At 39.3% G+C, this 24,134-nt stretch overlaps 1 protein-coding gene across 1 annotated transcript in view; it reads right to left on the bottom strand.

Annotated features, from left to right (window-relative positions):
- Positions 1 to 3,040: 3,040 nt before the first annotated feature.
- DCDC1 (doublecortin domain containing 1) overlaps positions 3,041 to 24,134 on the bottom strand; it is a 464,395-nt gene continuing 443,301 nt past the window's right edge. The window contains exons 37-39 of the mRNA XM_073904565.1: positions 19,028 to 19,178; positions 15,820 to 15,929; positions 3,041 to 4,368 (exon numbers count right to left, since the gene is read on the bottom strand). Coding sequence (XP_073760666.1) covers positions 4,306 to 4,368; positions 15,820 to 15,929; positions 19,028 to 19,178 — 324 coding nt within the window. The 3' untranslated portion in view covers positions 3,041 to 4,305. The remainder of the gene's footprint in view (positions 4,369 to 15,819; positions 15,930 to 19,027; positions 19,179 to 24,134) is intronic.

Raw genomic sequence — 24,134 nt, 5'->3', positions numbered from 1 at the left:
GACTGCATAGTTGTCTAATTACTGGAGCTATTAAAATCTCTATAATTTAGATTCAGGCAAAAAAATAAGGGGGGGGCTTGTATAAATGCACACACATGCTCCTGATTGAATTTTATGAATCTACGACTCTTGATTCTAAAAGGATACCATCCTGCTGTGTCCATGTGGCTGCTAAACCTGAGTGACCTTCTCCCCCAGGCCCTGCCCCTGGCCCCCAGACTAGTGTACTCTGTTACTGTAATAAGCAGTTAGGTTAGATAAGGCGCCGGGTGACGGGATCATCTGTGTTGAAGCCGAATTATAATGCCTCAGTCAACGGATTTAATCTAAACCAAATGCTCTGGGATTCTGTAAGCTCAGGGAACAGAAGAAAATGTAAGTTTTATATTTGCCCAAGTTCAAACAGAGAGCAGATGGAGAGATTCCAGAAGCTCAGAGAGTGGTACCAAAAAATATGTTGTTTCTCCTGTGTTCGGTCAAAGGAGTAAATAGGGTATACTTTGGATTCACTTCTTTTTTTTCCTCTTTCTTTCCTGTGCATTTTGTTTTCTCTTGACACAAAGGAGTATTATCTGCCTAAGGCCAAACTGAACTTGATCAAACGAATACTTAGTTCATAGTACACAGGTGCTCAATAAATAAACACTTCTTGAATGAGTGAATGGACAATGGTTAGTATAGGGGTTTAGTACCCAAGCTTTCAGCATCAGGCTTGGCTCCGCTCTTCCTTAGCTGTGAGACCACAGGCAGTTTATTTAACATCAGTGCCTCAGTTTCCAGATGTGCAAAATGGAGCTAATAACACTTGTGAGGACTAAAAAGGTTAGTAAATATCAAGAACTAGCATAGTGCCTGATACATAGAGGGTAGTTTCCTGGCTAACATTTATTGCCTCTGGCACCTGTGTTCCTACCCACTGGGCAACAGTTCCCTTCCTGAAAATCTTGGTGGTGATGGTGGGGGTGGTGGCAGTGATGACAATTTCCTGAGACCCCAAGAGAGATAAATATAAATTCAATAACATTTCAAAAAGCATCTCAAAATTTGTTACCCTTTGCCTCTGTCAGAAGCCAGCATATCTAAAAGTTGAGAGTCTTCTGCTGAATGAGATGATATTTTCTAGTCTATATTCAAGACACAGAGAGAACAGGTGAATTTCCCCAGATCACACAGCTTGATGAGGATAACAGAGATAATTCCTTATTTACTAACTCCAAGTTTACTCGTCTCTTCCCCAAACTCTTTCAAAGAGTGTTTTCCAAAGTAGCAAATTACAGTTATTATCCTCTGCAAGTGATATTTTTTATATCACCATTCACTTTATTCACTCAACAAATATGTTTTGACAACTACATGCATTTAAATATCCATTTGTCCAGCTACTTTCTGTCGCTTTACCCAGTGTTCTTTCCTTCATAATGCTTATCACTAGTTGTTATCCTACCTATTTTTTGTTTCCCTTTTTTATTGATTGTACACCTTCCCCAAGTCAGTAAGGTCCATGAGAACTAAGACTCTTTCTCATTCAGCATTATACCCCCAAAACAGTGTTAGCATATCACAGAACTTCTATAAATAGATGTTACATGAATAAATGTTAATTTTCTCTAGATTTGGGGTATTCTTTGCTTTTCAAATTCTTGAGTAAACCACAATCATATAGAAGTATGCTATCAGCACCTCTTTAAAATAACTTTGCTAACTTTCAACTGAAGCATCTGCCTTGCCCTCCCTTATTGAGGATCAGAAGGTCTCTTCTCCCCAACTTACAAGGGTGTCATATAACCCCTCCCCTACTGGCTACAAGGCAGTTCTGAAATGCCTTAGGTTGTTACACATGAATTAGGGAAAGCTTGTAATTTTGATGCATTAAGGCCTAGGGTGTGGTGGTCTCTCACTTCTAGCATCTGAACTCCCCTTCTTCATTTCAGCATTAACATTCTACAAATTGTAGTAGTTGATCTTGAATTCTAAGTCTGTGATCGCTTTCTTTCCCCTACAATAGTACAATGGCATTTACTTCTTTTATATCGGCATGAGATCATATGCCTAATTTGAAGACTATTCCTTTCTTCAGAAAAAAAGAAAAAATGTTTTTCTATGCTTTATCTCATCTGATGTTAAAAACAACTTTTGGTGGGGGGGCGTTGAAGGAAATAATAGTATCCTCATTTCACTGTTGAGAAAAACAGATATGTCCCAGGGGTAGTAAGAAGCACAGCCAGGGTTGAAATGTGGCTCCTCATTTGATATTTAACAAAGATTTAATGAGCACCTACTGTGTTCCAGGCACCGTGCTGCGCTCTGGGAACAAAGCAGAGAAGAGACAGAGCAGCTTTAGAGGGTGTCTTGGACTCCTAAATCTAGACCTTTTCGAATCTGAGAACTCTAGCCAAGGACAGTGACATTAAACCATAACCCAATATATTTTTCATATAAAAACGTAACAGTTTTAAGGACGTTTGTAAACAATACCTCAAAGAGAGTTAAAGGGCATTTTAAGATCATTTCTGACTGAGGGTAGAGTTAGTTTTGACTAAATTAACTGAAGTACTGTTGTAACATGACTTGGAATGAAATGATCAGAAAGCTATCTGCACATTTGGAAACATCACCATCTTCTATCTACGTGCGCTAAATTACAGCAGGGGAGCTGGCTGGGCCTTCCAGTCCAAGATACCCTGTTTCTCTGCAGCCGGGTAGCCGTGATTTCCAGGCAGGCTCCAGGCATCCGAGGCCACTCCTCTGCAGAGGTTCTGCTCAGGGCTGCCAGGCCTGTCAGCGATCCCTATTATTCTCCTGACAGACAAAAGAGAAACAGCGTGTATTCCCTTCTGCCTATAAAAGTAGCAAGTAAAATGGCTTTGTGATTGTAAGAAATGTCGACTTAATTAGCTTTTTTCTTCCAGGTAATAAGTGTTTTCTCCAAGGAATGCCCCAAATTAACAACACTGAAGTTTATATTTCCTTCCCTTTTCCCATTTAAGATTCATAGATGCAAAAATCATACTCAAAGATGATAAGAAATCTTCATGGTTTATTGTTTTTGAATATAACAAGATAACATTACCACAGTGAAAGTTAGAATCCACTTCATCTGATGTGTATTTTGAAATCTTCCATTGAGAGGTGGAGATCTTATGTCCCCTAAACCTTAAAGAATATTGAAATCAGAAATATCTTCCCTTATATCAGAAGTTCTTTACGTGGAAGTTCACAGAAGTTTTTCAGGTAGGTCTGAGAACTCCATGAAATGGTATGAAAAAGACAAAACTTTGTTTTGTATATGCATTTTGTAAGCTTTTGGCTTTTCAAAAGATTCTCAGAGGTAGTATATGAACCAAAACAGTTTGAGAACTCCTTTACAAAGTCTATTGAGGTTTTAAATGTTGTCAATTCATATATAAGTAATTTCACATCATTATAAGATTATTTGGGGGGCATCTGCCTAGCTCCGTCGGTAGAGCAAATGACTCTTGATCTCGGGGTTTGTGAGTTCAAGCCCCACAGTGGGTGTAGAGATTACTTAAAAATAAAATCTTTTTTTTAAAAAAAGATTTTTTTTTAAACTTGCATTTTAAACCAAAATGTATAATTATCAAAGATATGTTTTGAGAATATAAGATGCCTAGTTTACACCATCACATTTATTTCATTTGTTCAATTTTTCAAAGTGTCTCTTGCCTCTCAAAAGCAGAAAGGACTATCCAACTATAACTTGATTTAATTTGACTCTGAGGATGTAGTTCCTGAAGAGCTGACTGATATGAAATTCTATAAAGCAGATCCTCTATCCCCATTGTACTGTTGTAATTTTCAGTTTGTGGTCCAGCACGAGAGCAGAGGATGGCTTCACCTCACCTTCCCATAACATTGCTCTGGCAGTGGGACTGCTGGGCATTAGCTCGGAGTCTCTGTGGGCAGAGCCCTGTCCCAAGGAAATAAAAAATGGGTCTCTGCCCTCCAGGCACTTGCCATCTAGTTGGGGAGAAAAAAACATGTGTTCAATATATATGCAACTTTTTCCAACAGGCCTCTCTATAGACTGGAAAAACTAGACAATAGATATAAGATTTCACTGGACTACAGAGTTTCTATGGCTGACGCTGCCTTTGATTATGGGATGTCTTCGTATTAATTTTAAATAACTTATAGCTGATTTATCAGTGTTGGTAATTCTTCAAAATCAGTCCGTGAAAAATCCAGTTATTTTGGAAGATAAATTTTAGGACAAAATTTCTAAATGAACCACACAGATTTCTTTTTTGTAGAAGGGCATTTTCCTAAATTCGAGTCTTCGGCAATCTAAATAATTAGCCTTTCTATCACAGCCTTCTGTTTGCAAGTAGGTGAAGAAAGTTTTCTTTCCTATAAGATAAAAAAAGAGAAATATATGTATATATATATATATATACACACATACATATACTTATTTATATACACACATATATATATGAAGTTCAGTAGAAGTTGCTATCTTAAAAATATTTATCAGAATAGGTACATTAAAACTTGATAAGGTTTGTAAAATTTATAGAGGCATTCCCTTCAAGGCCTGATGTGAGTTATGAAATCTAATTTTGTTTTCATAGCTCTGTGATAAAATTTTATCAATGTTATAAAAAGGGGTCTTTACTAAGACTGACCGGAAATCTGAACTATCTGGCCAGGCAATAAAAACACATTCCTTAGCTGCAAAGTGTCAGACAAGCAAGGTGTAACTGAAATTGATCGATAAGTCTTCCTTTTACAGTTGAGTGCATTCACTTTACCTCATAGGATAATAGTTTTTTTTAATGGTTTTTCCATTAATATCAGACTTCAGTGTTAGTAAGAAACAAAAAAGACATAAAAGGGAGGGAGACATGCCATCAAGGAAGAATGTTGCGATCTTTAATGGTAGAGCACTTGAGCTCAGAGGAAGTGCTTGTGTGGGTGAGGGGTGGGACTTTTGTTTCAGACTGTTATGGCTTGAATTGTGTCCCCTTCCCCCCCAAAAATTCATATATCAAAGTCCTAGCCCTCAGTATCTTAGAATGTGTTCTTATTTGGAAGTAGGGTCTTTGCAGATATAATTAGTTAAGATGAGGTCATACTGGAGTAGGGTGGGCCCCTAATCCAATATGGCTGGTATCTTTATAAAAGAGGGACATTTGCACATAGGCACACAGGGAGAATGTCATACGATGATGAAGGCAGAGACTGGGGTGATGATTCTACAAGCCAAGGAACAACAAAGATTGTCTGGAAACCACCAGAAGCTAAGGCAGACGCATGGAACAAATAATTCCGTTATACCCTAGAGAGGGAACCAAACCTGCTGTCAACTTGATCTTGGACTTCTAGCTTCTAGAATTGTGAGACAATAAAGTTTTGTTTATTTTTTTTAAAGATTTTATTTATTTATTTGACAGAGAGACAGTGTGAGAGGGAAAACAAGCAGGGGGAGAAGGAGAGGGAGAAGCAGGCTTCCCGCTGAGTAGGGAGCCCAATGCAGGGCTCGATCCCAGGACCCTGAGATCATGACCTGAGCTGAGGGCAGATGCTTAATGACTGAGCCACCCAGGCACCCCAAAATTTTGTCATTTAAACCACCCAGTTTGTGGTACTTTGTTACAGCAGCCCTAGCAACTAATACATGGGTGAATACAGCCACTGGGGTAGAGAAGTAAGATCCCAGATAACTAGCTATGTCCTGAAGAGTAGGTGAGGGCCACTCCCATGCATATGGCAGTGCCCCTCCCACTATGGGTTGGGCATCCAAGTGTAGCTCACTTTGCATAACTCAGTTGTCATGGGGGAAATCTTCCGAACAGGCAGTGACTAAACCATTACTCCTTGAAGGCATCTGGTAATCTCACTTTCAAAATTACTAATACCAGTAACCTGAAATTTCTACGGGTTTTGAGGTTCAAATCCCAGCTCTGCCACATATAGGCTGATGGCTTTTTAAAAATTTATTTATTATTATTTTTTATTAAATTTTAATTCCAATATAGGTAACATACATTGTTATATTAGTTTCAGGTGTACAGTATAGTGAGTCAACAATTCCATACATTAGCCAGTGCTCATCACAATGAGTGCACTCCTTAATCTCCATCACCTATTTCACCCAGCCCCCCACCAGCTTTGGGCAAGATATTTCACCTCTTAGAACCTCAGCTTCCTCATTTGTAAAATGCAAAAGTATAAGTAGAAAAAATATCTACTTCCAAGGGTGGTCACGAGTATGGAATGAAACAGATGACAAGAAGACTGTAAAAGTCCAACATGGTACCTGGCATGTGTAGACATTCTACCAGCATTAGTGCCCTTCCCCTTCAACATTTATGATCTTATTGATCCATATACCAAATACGAAACAACCTGCCCAACAGTGCAGGAGGCAAGACTCAATTCAGGCCTTTGCCATCACGTCCAAAGATCCTTCCCTGGAAGGAACTACCTCCAGCCCTTGGCCACCACTAAACTGTGCCGTGGCCTCCTTCTGTTGCTCTGGTGAAATGTGGACTGGGCTTCTGAGGGTGAAGATGATCTGGATGCAAGTCCTAGTGAACACCTGTAACAAGGCCTTACCAAGCAGATGGATAGGCTTCCTGGGGTCAGCTGGAATTCTGGCTATTACAACCCTTGTTGCCCAGTTGTATCTCACAACTGAATCGGAATCAGACTTTTAAAGTTGGGTAGAACTTTAGAGATGCAAGAGTCTACTTTTCTTATTTTATAGAAGAGGTAGCAGCAGTTCAGATGGGGCCCTTGGCCAGTTAGCATGGAACTGAATGGTCTTATGAATCACGGTCTAATGTTCCTTCCATTCTGTTGTGTCCCCAGTAATCACAATGTTAGCCCAGGAGTGGAAGAATAAATCCAAGGCTATGTAAAATATACATATAAATATACAGAATAAATATACAGAATAAATATACAGAAAAAATATACAGAATAAATCCAAGGCTATGTAAAATATTCTCAGTATAAAAATTTACCATTGAAGAGAAATGTGGCTTTAGTGGAATCAAGGTCCTTCCTAGCCCTATCATGCTTAGACCAAGGCAAGGTGAAAGTAGATTTCAAAATGGAGCTGCAACTGCCCTTTAGTAACGGGATGGGGGCACATCAATGCTTTTTGGTACGTACTCTGGAGGAAGTGAAGTTTGCTCATCTCAGCCCCCAGCACCTTAGCAGCTCCTGAGGGAGCCCATGGCTGTTTCAGAGTAGGCAGAGGAAGTGAGGAGCAGTGACCCTTGTTTGGAAATCTCCTAAATTGGCTGACTCCCATTTACATGCTGTTTCTGGCAACAGAGATCAGTCTGGGTCACTTCTATGTCACTGAGTAAATATGCTGGAAATTATTACTATTTCAGACAAATGTTTAACTATTCTCAGATTATCTATGACACCACAGGCCAAAGTCACGGCAATCTAACCTGGGAGTGAGTTTACTTTACTTTGTGATTTATGGAATGAGAATTCTAGGCGCTCTGTGGGACTAATTTAATACAAAACATTCAGATGTCTGTCTTATAATGCCATTCATCTTTCCTTAGCCTGCCTGCACCAGGGGGCATGTGGTTCAGAGAGCAGGCTCTCCCTTCTCAGCCACAAATCATCACACTTGTGAAAGGGGGTGACGTGTCTTCCCTTCTAAGCCAGGCTGTCTGCAGCAGTGGCAGCTGAGCAGTTAAGGGTTCATTTGGGCACTGATGGGAGAAGAGGATTTTCTACTCCATCAGACCTCAGGAGCATTTTGAAAGTTGCAGTTGGCAAGGAAGGGATCATGATCAACCTTGTTTTGGTTTGCTTTGTGATGAAGGAAACTTAGTCAGGCTATACTGTCTTAACAAGTATAAGACTTGTTTTATAAGAAGTTTATGTGGTATTTTATGGATTGATATGATAATGCCTGTCTTAGCTCCGGTTGCTACAATGAAGTACCATAGCCTTATAAATAATAGAAATTTATTTCTCACAGGTCTGGAACCTGGATGTCAGAGATCAGCATGCCAGCATGGTCAAGTTCTGGTGAGAGCCCTCTTCTGGGTTGCAAACTACTGACTTCTCATTGTATCCTCATAGGGCAGTGAGCAGAGCAGATGAAGGAAACTCTCTAGTGGCTCTTATAAGGGCACTAATTCCATTCTTGAGGGCTCCATCCTCATGACCTCATCTGCTCCTAATTACCTCCTAATACCATCACACTGGGGCACAGGGTTTCAACATATAAACTTTGGGGGAACACTCAGTCTAAAACAGTGCACGTGAAGAGAAGAAAATTCTACAAAACGTCAAACTCTGATTCAATGTGTATATTAAAAAGCAGGTTTTTAACCAATCAATTACTCTAAATCTTACATTAATTCAACAAATATTCATTAAGGCCTGCTATATAGCAAGGAATATTCAGGCACCGGGAATACAGGTGTGAACAAGCCTGGCCTACTTTCAAGGAGCTTAGAGACCAGTGGGAGAAAAAAAAAGACATCAACAATGATAAGTGATAAGCAAAGGGGGCAGAGGGAACACATGGAAGGAAGTTTCTAACCGAGAGGAGTGTGGGGAGTAGTCAAGGACAATTTCTCAAGAAAGCTATAGGAGAAGAATGTGCAAAGGTGTGGAAATAAGAGAGAACACATGATTTGGCGAGGGGACTGAGGGACTGTCTAGGATGCGTGGGGTGCAGATCTCTGCGAGCAGAGGGTGAGAAAATACAGACTGCTGGGCTCAGGGACACAATAGTCCCAAGGGTGTTGGGTTTGCTCTTTGATGACAAAGGTGGGGGTGGGGCACTGCGGGCAGATTTTAAGCAAGAGAGTAACATGATATGATTTTCATTCTGGAAAAATCATCTTGGCTACGACTTGGATTAAAAAAAGAATTGGAGAGCAAGAAGGCTGGGGTTGTACTATGGCTAGTTAAAAAATCATCAGGATCATCCATGAGAGCAACGCCATGGCCTGCAGTAAGACAGTGTAAGTAAACAACTTCAAAAGACTTAGAAATCCCACAAATGAATCCCTTCTTTCTTCATAACAACGGTTGGAAATTGGTGCAATGAAAATTGCCTTTTGTTGTTGAGTTATTTCCTGAGCAAGGACCTGGAGTGCAGGGCGCTGTTGAGACGTCTACGTGCAGCTGCTACCTTCTGCCTCATTGCTGGTGAGGACTCCTCCCTGAGAAGCCTCTTACGGACACAGCTTTAGCTCCATATCTAGTTGTGGCCCATAGCAACTTCTTCATGGGAACTGGGCATTATCTAACAGATAATACTACTCCATGGGTGTCCTGGAGCATAACAAGGATTTACGACCCAAACACAGCAGACCACTGTCAAGCCCACTGAGCAGAACTCACATTTCAACATTGAGAAAGCTGTTAGCCAGGTTTGCCTTGCAGAGTGGAGGGAGGGGGAGAAATGGTAATAAAAAATCAAAATCCACAATGGAATTCGGCCTATCAAAATGACTGCATGAAATAAGAGTCAAGGAAAGGTCTGATAAGGGCTTGGCATTCTGAATTGATTTGGAAAAATCGCCTGGATGCCAGAGTGCCTTGAGTTTTAGATGCCAGGATATCCCTGCAAGATCCACTTCCTCAGACAGAGTTGGTTGTATTAAGAAGTATAACTTGTGAGTCCAACTGGTATCCTTCCTAATACTGTAACAAAAGTCAAAGATTCCAACCTCAAGTTTGTGTTGCTTATACAGCAAAGATCTCCCCATCAAGGCCAATTCTGTGGAGGTACCAAAGGGCAAGCCTCTCACTGACTAAAGAGAAATAGTGACAGCCTAGATAATTCCATGGTTAATTTCATCCCTCAACGGTGAAGAGAGAAAAGGACCATAACAATGGCAGAACTATGGTCTATACTGAAAATGCCTTGGAGCCCCGAATGGCAGCCATGTCCACAACTTCCTGAGGAAACCAACCCACACTGTCGCTTACAGGCAAGCTGTGCTTTGTATCATGTGATCCCTGACATCCTAATCTAAAGGAATGAGTAAAAGGCTGGCCTCTGGCCATTCAGTCTCGTGTTAGAAGACACAAAGAAAGTAATTCAGTTGGTAGAGTGGCCCTGGAGCCAAAAGAAATACAAAGAGAAGGCAGGAAACAGAAGCCACGAAGCAGCAGAGGCTATGAGCAGAGCAGACAAGTAAGCAACTTAGTGTAAAGCAGAAGAGACTGTGGAGAAGTAGAAAATTCACAGCAGAAGCAAGAAGCACGAAGAAACAACCAAGTCAAGAGCAGGAATGGCACACTACTGGGTGGCCATTTGGACAAAGACAAGCCATGCGTCTTGAACGGAGACCACCATGAAGCTCGTGTGCTGGGCTTCCCTATGCATTCTTACTTCCTTGTTAATCCTCCCAACAAGTCTCCATCACTAGAGGTAAATCGAGTGTGTCTCTGTAACTTGAAACCTGAGTGAGTTTAATTTAATACACAATATCTAATCCAGCTTTCATATTAGTTCCCTTTAATGGTTTCCCACTGCACCCAAAAAAGAAAAATCCAAACTCCTTAGCATGACCTACAAGGCCCTCCACAATTTCATGCCCACCCCTCCCACCTCACCTTATGGCTATTAATCCAACATTCTAAGCCTCTGCACTATCCCAAGTAGCCACACACCTTTGCATGCCCAGCACCCAGAACAGAACAGAGAGTGCCTGGCATATATATATATTAGTTCTTCAAAGAACTAATTTTCTTTGTATTTTTTGTCTTCTAAGGAAAGTGTCTGTCTCCCAGCCTATATGGATTTCATTCAGGGAGCAAGAGAACTGTCTTGGAAATTAATTTTTCTAAGAGCACTTGTTATTGAACTGAAATAATATCCTGTGGAATTTCACACTCTTAGATGAACATGCCAGGGATGTGGGTGGCTCAGGCTTCCATGTTAACTAGACTTAGAGCAAACATAAAGAGGTTTGCTACCCCCCCACCCCCGGCAAGCAGTTCTCTCAGTGAGAAAAGGGTCACTTCGGCAAATAGACCCCCATCCTTGTTCTAAGGAGCACCCTCTTTGTACATATAAAAATGCACAAGAAAACTCTTAAGAAGCTTGCTATTTTTCCCCACCCTCAAAATTACTCTACTCCTTGATATGTGCACCATAGCCCAGACATTATTCCTGTGACCTTTAAAATAGCAAGATGTTATCAGTATTGAAGGCAGCTTAATTAATATGGGAAGCTCCACTACCTCAGACTCACTTGTTTTGCCTCCAGTGTCTGGGTCCTGTTTACAATCTCTGGGTGGTCAGTCCTGACCCAGGAAGATTTCCATTATTCCTTGAGCAAATGGTGATAAGAAAACATGAGGACATTGAGACTCAAGCCGTCACACATGCAGCAAGTGTTTCTTTGCCTTCATATTCCAGTGTTCTTGAAACTGGTCGTCAGCACTTGAGCCATGCCCAGATGATGGTCACAGAATTCCTGGCCAAGTTCCTCAAAGTGTGGTCAGCTAACCCCTCTCCATCCCTGGGGCTTACTGAATGCAGACTGCCTGGCCCACGTCAGGCGTAGAGAATAAGAACTTCTGTGATCAGCCTGGGACTGTGTTTTATCAAGCTCCCCCGTGAAACTTTGAGAATCATACTAAGGAAGCAGCCCTGCTGATCCACAAATTGCTCCAGAAAGGATTGTTTTTAAAATAAAAGGTGGAATTTATTAAAGGCCCTTAGAAGAGAAAAGCAGGGAAGACTGAGAAGACCAAGAGGCAAGGAGAGAAAAGAAAGGAAGGAAGAGGGAAAGAGGTAGAAGTGAAGAGAGAGCTATGTCTGGTCTCATCCTTTGGGGCACCAACGCTGGAAGTTCTGGAAGATTCCCTCCTCTCCTCTATTCCGGTCCAACCCAGTCTGCAGGGTTACTTATGGAGAGTACGCCTTTGGGAAATTTCCTCTAAAATATAGCTGCTGGTGGTGGCACGTAGAGTCTGACTGCCCAACTGCCTCAGTTGGTCTGACAGAGGTGACATCTTGAGAATCCACACCATGGCTAAAATGCCAGTATTCTTTCCCAGGTTCGAAACTTCTAGGACCGAAAAGGCAGGACCTAACGGATCCAGTGGTTGACTGAACCTTCTATCTACCCTTAAACAAGCACAGGAATACAGCCGACAAGGATCCATAGCACATCCAATTCAGAATCACCGTTTTACTTGCCATATAAATATAATTTCTTGTCTTCTTTCTTCCTCCCTCCCCCGACCCAGTCACACCATGGGCGTAAGCACGTCCTCTCCCCTCGTATATTTCTATTTGCACATACGGTGCGGGGTGACAGCATACTGATAGCAGTTTCATATTACAAACGCACAGAATGAGAAAATACTGTAGCTGGCAGCAGGCCCCCACCGTGCAGCCTTGTTACACAGTCCGACCATTTACTTTCATCCGCACTTACCTGAGTGGTGGTCTTTGTTGATCTTCTTTGCAGTTGCTTATGGCCAAGCAGCCCCGAACCATGCCATTTAGGCAGAATTTTAGTTTATTGCATTGAGAACAAACAAAACAGCGGCTCTTATCTGCTTACCTAGCCTTAGGAGGCTTTGAGATGTGCTCAGAGCCAAGGGGAACTGGAACCATTGGTTTAACAAAAACAACTGAGGATCACCAATGGGTCCAAATTCCATTTAATTGAGGACATTTGCGTCTGATTTGTGCTGACCTAGAATAACACGGATCTGTGGGTTTTGATCGCTCTCTCCCAAGTGATGCCAGAAAAACAAAACAAAACGAAACAAAACAAAACAAAGACAAACGGCTGCCTTGGTGAATCACAAATCTCAATGACACTCAGCACACCTGGGCTATTATTAAAGATTAGCTCATAAACACAGCAATAGCCACTAGCCACAATTTCTAAGTGATTCTCTTGTAAAGAGAATTTATCTTTCCCTTTTTGTTGTTTTTTGCTTTGCTTCCTTAATCCACACACACACAAAATTAGTTATTATGAACAATCAAGAAAGAAATGGAAATTCAGGGTTATTACTCTATAAAACTACCTTTGCATTTTGAATCATTACTAATGTGTCCTGTTTTGCAAAGCTGGCATAAGTACCCAGATAAATGCTTCTTATTTATAAAACACTGTCAGTTAATCTCGAAATGTCCGTCAAACTTTCAGGCATGTTACTTTTAGTCAGCTGGCTTAGAAACATGCAGCTTCACCCCAACACTTCGTCAGGCAACAAAAGCTAGAGGTGGGACAGAAACATCCAGAAAAGTCCTCCTGAGGAAATCACAGATGCTGGCACACTGTTGATTAACATCTGGATCACCTTAAGGGTGTTTGTGAACCAGCAGGAAATAAATTTCTGGAGAAGACCATGGACTTGAGGATGGTTGTTTTAGTATTTAATAATAAATGGTTTCTAGTTGATAGGAAAACATTGAAATGTGACTTATGTATACGCAGCTGATTCAAATTTGATAAACATGTCCCCAGAGGAAATTATTGGGTTTATTAAAAGCCTAGGGAGGCTGAACAGAATTGCAATAGTCTTATTCAATAGTCCTTGCTGAGGTGGAGTAACCGCTCCCCAGTCCACCTTGCAGCCAACCAAGGAGGAAGGTCAATAATAAGGAAAGAGCAGGGCTGTCCTTGGTCTGAGTTATAAGTGGGTATGAACTGCCGAGATACCTCGTGCAAGTAAGTGTCGCTGCCTTGCTGGTAAAATGTGATGTGTTGATGACTGTTATATTACATCTAAAATCCCATTTACTAGTAATAGAAAAGTTCAGTTAAGAGTTTTGCCTTATGTCTCCTGGTGCTTGATAGAGCATTGTGTGATATTGCCAATTTTCGCTTCAGGCGTATTCACATGCAACAGTGAAGACTTCACAAGAATTTGCACATTTGATCCAGGGTGAAATTATGCCATTTTCATAGCAAATCAACTTTTCTTTGGCAGCAAAATGATAGGTACTTTTGCACCTAGAGAAATGCCTTTGTTTTCAAGGAATTTTGAAAAAATAAAAAAATAAAAAGTTCTTTGTCTATGGGGATTGTGATCCAGTCATTCTAAGCAGAGGCCCAGCAGGTAAGAATCCTGTTGTCCTGCTTTCTGACCTGAAGCACGTTCCTTAACCTTTCTTATTTTGCCTTTCTTGTTAAAAAAAAAAAAAAAGAAAAGGAAAAATGGGGGTCACATGAAATCTTTCTCTCCTATGTGTCACAAGGCTGTTCTGGGATGCCTTCACATCTCTAACGTTGTACAACAGTGTCTGCAAAAGGGCAAATTGCTGTGGATGTAACATGTGAAATTTCACCTCTATGTGCTCTCCTTTTAGTGGTGTTGGAAGCAGCAGGAATTTATTCATGCAGCCCTACTGATTTGCAGACTGGGAGTAAATACTAGGCCTTTTGCAGCGATTACCAAGAGCCCCCCTTCAGTAGACATGATCTACTGCATCACATTAAAGTGGTGGATTGAGGAGTGAGCCAGCTGAGCTATTCTGTACACACCTAGCCAGGTTGCAATTTATATTCAGGCAGAGCTGTGAGTGGCTTTCAGAGGAAGAAAGAGAAGAACAGTTCTCTCGAAATTTTCGACCAGGATGGGAAACCAAACTCTGCTTTGTCACTGCTATTTAAAACAACAACAACAAAAGATTCTTTCTTCATTGCAGGAAGAAATTAACAGATTAAGTTTTTCTCTTCTCTTCCTGTAGTGTTGCTTTCTAAGATTGCTAAGGATTTCCTTTGATTCCTTACGTGACTTTTCTTTTTAACAGTGCATAGATCCTTTCTCTAAGTTCTGTTTTGAGGACCCAGTCTATGACTCTTGCTTACTGAGCTTAAGTCTGGAATTACCCAGCTTCACTTGCGTGAACAACATGTTCTGTAGCTGTACCCCATAAAGAGTTCTGCATTGCTGCTACAGGCCAAACTGAAGGGAAATTGGAGAAGGAAAGATTGATTCATGTGGTATTCAGTGGTCACCAGCCATCTCATTTTTATTCAGTAAATATAGGATTTTAACATGAAAGTTTGGAAAATATGGTGGCTGAACCAGAAAAATGTCAGTTTGGGTCAAATTTAGTATTAGGTGGTCAAACAGTCTATTTTATTATCAAATTACATATATATATATATGTACACACACACACACACACACACACACACACACACTACTTGACCCCACTAAATTACATATATAAATACATACAGTGTATTTATAATAAACAAATATAAATTACGTGTGTGTATATGGGTATGTGGGGTGTGTGTGTGTATATATATATAAATATAAAATATTACTTGACTGCACTAAATTATTTTTCAATAATAATAATAGTTTCCTGATTTTTTCTGGAAGAAAATACATCTGAGATAGTTATTTTACTGACATTATTTTGTCTAGTTTTGTTGCCTTTCCAAGAACATATTTGAGGCATCAAATGCCATTCTATGTAAAAATGTGGAGGGTAATAACTTTTTTAAAAGAACCATGAGAGACTATGGACTCTGAGAAACGAACTGAGGGCTCTAGAGGGGCGGGGGTGGGAGGATGGGTTAGCCTGGTGATGGGTATTAAGGAGGGCACGTATTGAATGGAGCGCTGGGCGTTATACGCAAACAATGAATCATGGAACACTACATCAAAAACTAATGATGTAATGTATGGTGATTAACATAACATAATAAAATAAAATTAAAAAAATTTAAAAAAGATACTATACAAAATTAAAAAGGATGAATAATTGTCATCTGATTGCAAGCATGTGAGTGTACACACATAGATTACCCCAGCAAAATACGGCACAAAATGCGATGGTTCTCATAGAAATTAACTGTGTAGATGTACCGGAAATTGCAGCTTGTCAGGTTGTGACGCCACGATGTTTGTGGCTTCGGGGCCCTGCTGCCTTCGGATTCTGGCATAATCTGCTCTGACCTCCATCAGTTGCTTTAACTCTGTTAAAAAGATTATTTTGAGAGACATGTCAATGTATTTATAGAAAGTAATTAAAAGTCCAAGACGATGAAAGCTCGAAGATCCCTCAGAAACCCTTGACTCCCACGCTGGACTCTCATTACACACTTGACTTGCTTATCACATCAGATACGTGTTAACATTCTTTGGATTTCTACAGAATGGCAGTTCTGGAGAGGGCTTCCTTCCAGGCTTGGTACAAAGCCTGAATTGGAGGCTAACCTGGGAGTGGTCTAGAAACTGAACCCAGTGAAAAGAGGGGAAACACAGCAGTGAGAACAGTGTTCCAATTCGATGACAAATGGCATAAAGCACTCTTAATTTTGTTGGGGGTTTGTGTGAAAGAAACCATTCTAACAGCATCTGATTTGTTTTGACAAATCAGTGTGATTCTTTGATGACTAAACTTTCACACGCTAAATGTTTGTATACTAGAGTGCATAAAATAAGTTATTATAGCGTGGTTAGTTTTGAAACTCCCAGGCTGCCTTATTTTCTACCACATAGTTAAGCCAGTAGGTCACAGCAAAACTTCGAGTGGAATGATTACTTAAGTGTCCCTTCATAAATAAATAAATCTGTGTGTGTGTGTGTGTGTGGGCCTGTAGCATTTCTCTCTTCTTTTTTAAAACATTCTGAATATTTAGATTTCTACTTAATGATTATTTCTAACTTAATTATTTCAAGAAAAACAATAAATGTCAACTCATATAGTAAAATAAATTTCTGAAGAACAACTTAGTTAAATTCTTCTATCCGTCAGATTTCCTAGAATACATATCACCCATGGAAAAGAACTTAGACAATTGGGGAAAACCACTAACCTTGTCACCAGGAAGGTAACATGGGAACCTACTTCCAGAGGAAAAGAATCAACTTTCACATCATAGCAATCCATGTGGTCACAGAACTGAAGATGTAAAAATAAATATTTGTCTACACAGCCTTGTCCTTTGACCACAAAGCTAACATGGAGGAAAATGGTAGGGAAAGTAACATTTGCATTTCTTATTTTCTCTCTCTCCTTCATTTTTTCTTGGTAACAAGCTTGCTTCTGGCAAGGGAGCCTACATTTCTCTCTGTGTTTTGGATATCCTTTTGGCCAGTTGCCTGAAGCATACTTAGCTTTATCTATCAGAAAGGCCCAATGAACACAATGAGGCCAGGAAGGTAGGGGCCAGGCAACAGAAGACCATCCCAAGAGTATAAAAGATTAAGCATAAACAATGAAGAAACTGGAAAAGTACCTCCTACTGCACCACTTGTTCGCTTACTATTCAATTGTACTATAATATTTCAAGTGTATTCATATACCTAATTAGATTGAAAACTCGTTTGGGGAAGGAAGCTTGGCTTATATTTCTTTTATAGGGCTACGTAGTTTGGCAACACAGAAAACTGTCAACTAATACTCACTAATGATAAGAATGCTATCATTGGTGTGTTCTTCTAAGTACCCACATAATGAGGGTCACCGAGAGCTGGGGTGGGGGGTAATGGTGAATGATGGGGACAACAGCCTCCAGAGAATACAAAGATTAGAGTCTCTTCCTTGATGTAGGATGGCACTGGAGGCATATTTGTGGCATCCCTCACAGCAGTGCTAGGCATCCCAATAAATCTTTGTCTTCCTACATTTCAGTCTTTATTCCTATGCTTTTGTCCTGGGCTAAATGTAAAGATATGATTGCAGCTGTTTTAAAAGGTTCTGGTTTCTGTACCTTACATATAACATAGTAATAACAATTTTATGGTGACTTTTAAAAAGAAATAATATAGACGAACCATGAGAGACGATGGACTCTGAAAAACAAACTGAGGGTTCTAGAGGGGAGGGGCGTGGGGGGATGGGTTAGCCTGGTGATGGGTATTAAAGAGGGCACGTTCTGCGTGGAGCACTGGGTGTCATGCACAAACAATGAATCATGGAACACTACATCAAGAACTAATGATGTAATGTATGGCGATTAACATAACAATAAAAAAATTTAAAAAAAGGAAATAATATAGTATTAGCTCTTTTAGGGATCCCAGGTGACTCACTCCCTTAATCTTTTGATTTCCTTTAAAGTGGTATCATGTTCTTCAGAATTCCTGAAAATCATACCTACCCCCAGAAAGGGGCTTTAAATTCCTCAGGCAAACAGGATAAAGGACAAGAATTGGTTTAATAACAAATATATGTTCTTTTCCATTTCTATCACTTCTAAAAGAAAATTAGCAAAGAATAGATAACATAATAAAATGAGCATATACATTCTTATTATTAAAAAAAGAAATCTGCAGGGGCACCCGGGTGGCTCGGTCTGTTAAGTGTCTGACTTTGGCTCAGGTCATGATTTCAGAGTCCTGGGATCAAGCCCCCCTTCAGGCTCCCCGCTCAGCTTGGACTCTGCTTGTCCCTCTCCCTCTGCCCCTCCTCCCCCTGCCCATGCTCTCTCTCTCTCTTTCAAATAAATAAATAAATAAAAATATTTTTTAAAAAATCTGCAAACTGGATAGTTGCTATTAATAAACCATTAAGTTTTAAATAACTTGAAAATAGGAAGTCAACAGAGCCTTCTTTCCTCAGGGTTCATGTTAAGGGAATACCTTCAAATGAGGCCATTTAGAATTCCTGCAAATAAGCCCCTTGGATAAGGCTCAAGACTAACAGAACTTGGAATTCTTGAGTGTAAACAATGTCAATAGTGAGTTTCCAGCACAGAAGTATATAAATTTAACTTTAGTAACATGGAGTAGAAAAGTGTGGAAGAAGATAATTATTAAAAAACATCATGTTGGGAAATAAAATTTAGAAAGCAAGCTCCGAGAAACAAACTGAGGGTTCTAGAGGGGAGGGGGGTGGGAGGATGGGTTAATCCGATGATGGGTATCAAGGAGGGCACGTACTGCATGGAGCACTGGGTGATATACAAAAACAATGAATCATGGAGCACTACATCAAAAACTAATGATGTACTGTATGCTGACTAACATAACATAGTAAAATAAAATTAAATTTAAAAAAAATTAAAAACAAGAGACTGAATGTTTTAATTCTTCAAAAACTTGATGGAAAAGAGACTGTCCCCCATACCTTTTTGGGTTATAAAGCCATGTCCTGTGGACACACAGATGACCATGTCTCGTTCTATGTCGTCCCACGAGTGAATTGGTTCTCCACTGGGGGTGTACAGTGTTCTGGCTGGGCGGGCCAATTTAAGACGTGAGGAGCAGTCATCCAGCAGCTGAAACACAAAGGGACTGATGTACTGGAATGTGAAATGTCACAACAATAATGAAGTCTTAAAGGATCAACTCCTTCAAGAGAACTATTATCCCAGGTTGAATATTTATTTTACTTGTGATTTTTAGAAAGAGGTATAGAAGGAGTGGGAAGAAGAGCATATAAAAGTTCCCCAAATTGCTTCAACATGAAGAACTTTAGTGCTCTTAGTGGATTTTTCCTTGTAGTTATATTTCCATGTGGAAGAAGGCTTCTTGCTGTTTAAAAAAAAAAAAAAAAATGCCTAAATACGAAAGACCCTGGCTTGAGAATCTAGACTTGTCAGAATAGCAGAAAATAATTTTTTTTCAACAAGCAAGGAACCCGAAGGACAAAAGCACTGACCCAGATGTGGGGAGACCCGGGCCTCCGGCCTCTGTCCGACTTCAAACTAGTCAGGCAACTTCTCTACGAGAAGAGTCTCTTCAACTATAAAATCAAAGTTTTGATCTAAGACCTCTTTGATTCTCTGATTAGAAAGTCTTTTATTTTCCCCCTTTTAACTTGGAAAATTTAAAAACTATCTGTAAGAGCCTTATTCAGTTTCTCTCAATTTTCCTTGAAATATTCATAAAATACATATACAGATACAAAGTGTCAATGGTACTAGAAAGATTAGTCAACATGTTGCCAAACCCCTAAGGGCAGTTCCACCAACGTGTGAATAAGGCTTTAAGACAGAATAATAAATGCAAGGAGGAGGAAAAGTAGAGGTTTCTACACACTTGCCTGTATGACTTTTTCCTCCCATATATGCCAAACGCCTGTTCCTCCAAAATACAGGAGCCAGGTCCATGCAAGCCCCAAAGATAGATCTATTTGAGGGCCACAATTCACGACAATGTGGCCTGGCAGGGGGCAGAACTGGGCGCATAATGACACCTTGCATATGGAAAATGAATCAATAATATGAACAAGACAAGACAGTGATGAGACGATGCAATCAGAGAGTGCAGATTTCACCCACTACTTTGGGCAAGGGATGAGTGAATTTAATTGAATAAGGATTGAAATTACCCAAGAATACATTCCCTTCTGTAGATCGTCAGAGAAGAGCAGTGGGAGAGTGGTCTCAAACGCAGCCCCAGCCGTCCTGCTAGGTAACAGCCGGTCAGCAGCAGTCTGACTCCGTATTGTGCCTGTGAACCAGCCCGGGGACTTCAGATCCAGTAGAGGATCCTGACAGCTCCCAAGTCAAAATTTAGGGCAACCAAAGAGAACTAATCTATGCTGTCTTCTGTCAAAAGATCTCTCCTTGTATAAGGGGGTATAGATAAAAAATTAACAACAGCGACAATATGAGGCTTGTGAAAGTATTCTACAATGTAAAAAGTTGTATGTTTTACACTATACTCAAGGTGAAGAGTTAGAAAAAGATTTACAGCAGGAATACGTTTTAGAGAATAGCTGTATTGGGTTTTCCCAAAATTCAATAAAATATGACTTCTGTAAACACACACATACACACACAGACACAGAAATTAGAGATGACAGCAGTTTAAAGGAAAGAAGTATCACTGAGGTATGGGCAAACATGATGACGATGACAGTGATGATGATGATGATGATGGCAACAATAACAGCAGTTAACATTAACTGACACATTTCTATGGGATAGAAACTTTTCTAGAAGTTTCCAAGGACAATCTGATTTCATTCCCTGGAGAGAATTATTATCTTCATTATATTGATGACAAAATTGGAGACCAGAGATTAAATATCTTAACCCAGGTCACACAGCTAGTAAGAGAAGGAACAGGGTTTCAAACTGGGATGAACAGAGAGCTAAATGAAAAGAGGAGAGAAGGTAAGGAAATAAAAGACTCGATAGTAGAATTAAAATCTGTCTTGAAGGCAGAAAAAGAGCAGACTGAATATTGTAGAAAATTAAATCAGTATTAGGAAGGACTAGGTTGAGAAAATCTCATAGGATATAGAGAAAGCAGAAGACATAAATTTTATGAGAGAAAATTTAAACATCTGGAATGTCAAGACATCAGATATTAAACCTATACATTATTGGTGTTACTGGAGAGGAATTCAGAATAAATTAAACTTAAGCAACTATCAAGAAAGAAAAAAATTGAAGGAAACTTTCCTGTCCCAAACAAAGACCCATGTCTTCAGACCAAATAGGCTAACTCAGGACAAGGCAAAGTTAATGAAGAAAACGACTAACACTTAAATATAATTGAGTTGAAAAGTATGAATTTCAGACATGGTGGAAAATTCAGTTTTATTTAGACCTGTTTTCTGCAAAAATGAATGCCAAAGAAAATGGAATAAAATATGAAGTTTTTAGGAGAAAATGTTTTAACATAAGAATTCTGTATCCAGCTGAATTATTACTTTTGGTTACAGGGAATAAAAGATATCCTCATGTATACAAAAGCTCAGAAAACATATCACCCACATACATTTCAGATTATTAAGGAATGAATGAAATTCCTTCACTATGGGAAAGTCATAATATGAAATGACTAATTGTAAGCAGTGAGACCACCAGAACATGATATAACTGCTACAAAAAAATGGTCAGAAAATAAATGAATTAAAAATTTTAAAGTCTTCATAGAGAAAAAAATAAAGTAAAAATGCAAAGCATGATCAGAAAGGGACATGGGCAAGGAAAAGAAAGCCAAAGCATTCCAACTTTCTAGTTATTCATGAGGTCAAAAGATGCTGTTTTTTGTTTTCCTTTGTTAAGAACATTTATTTTTACGATTATAACCAATGCAATAAAACCTAAAGTCAGAATAAGAGAAATAGTTCATCGAAAAGAATAAACAAAATCATCATGTGAACTTAATATGATTTTATTCTTAGAAAATTTATGTGAATCACATAAAATATTAATAACAGGAGAAAAATGTTTAATAAAGTGTCCAAGCACAAAATAAATTATAAAAAATTGATGGCTTTTTTTGTTCACAAAAATAGGCATTTAGAAAATAGAATGGGGGGAAAATCCATCCCAATGGATTTTGGTTTAGCAAAACCAATTAGGAATGACAATTACTTTAAAATGTGAGATGTGGGGCTCCTGGGTGGCTCAGCTGGTTAAGGGTCTGACTCTTGATTTTCACTCAAGTCATGATCTCAGGGTCATGAGGTCAAGCCCCACATGGAGCTCCCCACTCAGCGCAGAGTCTGCTTGAGATTCCCTCTCTCCCTCTCCTTCTGCCTCTGCCCTGCCCACCTCCCATGCACTCTCTTTCTAAAATAAGTAAATAAATCTTTTTAAAAAATTATAAAATTTTACTGAAGGACAAAAAAAAGGTATATATATGTATACACACACACACACACACACACACACACACACACATAAAAACGATGCCACAGAATTCAATCTGGCTGTGAAGATCGAATATCAGAAAAGGTGTTGATTTTTATGAAATTAATTAATAGCCTAATACAATTACAGTCAAAACCCCTGCAGGATGATTTTCAGGTGTTGAAATGTAATTCCAAAATTCATCTATAAGCATCAACATGCAAGGATATTCAAGTAAAATTTGAAAACAAAGTACAATAGGCAATTTCTATCAGATATTAAAATATAATATGAAGCTATAATAATTCAAGAAGTATTAGATACATTAGATTATTTAAGAACAGAAGCTAATTGAAAATTCAGTATGTTATAATGTTTGTATTCCAACTCAGCTGGGATTAGTCAGTAAGTAGGGCTGAGATAATAATTTTAAGCCAACAAGTAAAGCAGAGAAGTAGCTTCACTCAAATTTTACACTAGAAGAGAGTTTCACACAGTTTAAAAAGTAAAAGAGAAAAACAAAATTACAAAAAATTTGAAGAAAATCTGATGAATCTTTTTATGATCTCAGGATAGTAAAAGACTATCAGAACATTTAAGAGCAAAGAACAAACTTTTAAAATATATTAATTTCTGTACATTAAAAAAAACCATAGACACAATGGCAAATTGGAAATTTGTTACAATAAATCTGATAGAGTTACATATAATAGGGCTGATTGCCTCCTAAAAGCCATATCTCTAAATACAATCACACTGGGGGTTAGGGCTTCAGCATAAAAATTTGGCGATGGAGGGCACAGTTCAGTCCATAGCAGTTAGTTTGCTTTTCTGCTTTAAGACAACCAACAAGTTATCAACTGGGTTTCTGTCTGGGGTGGGAGCAATGGGGAACTGTCCTAAAACATGTGTGAATAGGTCTCCAGGAAAAACTCTTGCAGTTTGAAAAGATCCTACATAAAGGTAATTCTTACATTTTTTCCCGACTTTACCACTAAAATGTCACTATTTTATTTATGAAGATGTGTATGCTGTTTATAATTAGAAAAATGAATGTTATTTAATAAAAAATATATACTAAATGCAAAATATGAATTAAACATATAGCTATTTCACTTGGTTTTCACAAAGATCTATTTACACGAGACAAGGTGAAATGAGTTCATAAAATTCTTTTAAAAATAAATGTGAAGGGGTGCCTGAGTGGCTCATTCGTTAAGCGTCTGCCTTCGGCTCAGGTCATGATCCCAGGGTCCTGGGATCGAGCCCCGCATTCGGCTCTCTGCTCAGCGGGGAGCCTGCTTCTCCCTCTCCCACTCCCCCTGCTTGTGTTCCCTCTCTCGCTGTGTCTCTCTCTGTCAAATAAATAAATAAAACCTTAAAAAAAATAAAAAATAAAATAAATGTGAAATAAGGCATTTTCAGTACAAACAGGCTCTAAAATATCTAGTCAGCTCATGACCTTCAGTGACATTCTTAATTCCTAGTTTTTCACGTGTCTAAACTTACTCAGGTATCTTCTTTACAATGTCATCTAAATCATATGTTTATAATTTCTGCACTAACAAAAGCTCATAATAAAGGAACAACATTCTGTCCAGAGTTCCTCACCCACAATCTATTTTGGGAGTTTAGCCTTCA

This window comes from Callorhinus ursinus, unplaced genomic scaffold, assembly GCF_003265705.2.
Source record: "Callorhinus ursinus isolate GAN/ISIS: 27379988/994484 unplaced genomic scaffold, GSC_fseal_2.0 scaffold21, whole genome shotgun sequence".
NCBI classification, from domain to species: domain Eukaryota; kingdom Metazoa; phylum Chordata; class Mammalia; order Carnivora; family Otariidae; genus Callorhinus; species Callorhinus ursinus.
Note: the sequence above shows the minus strand (reverse complement) of the source record. Positions and strands in the feature narration are given on the sequence as shown.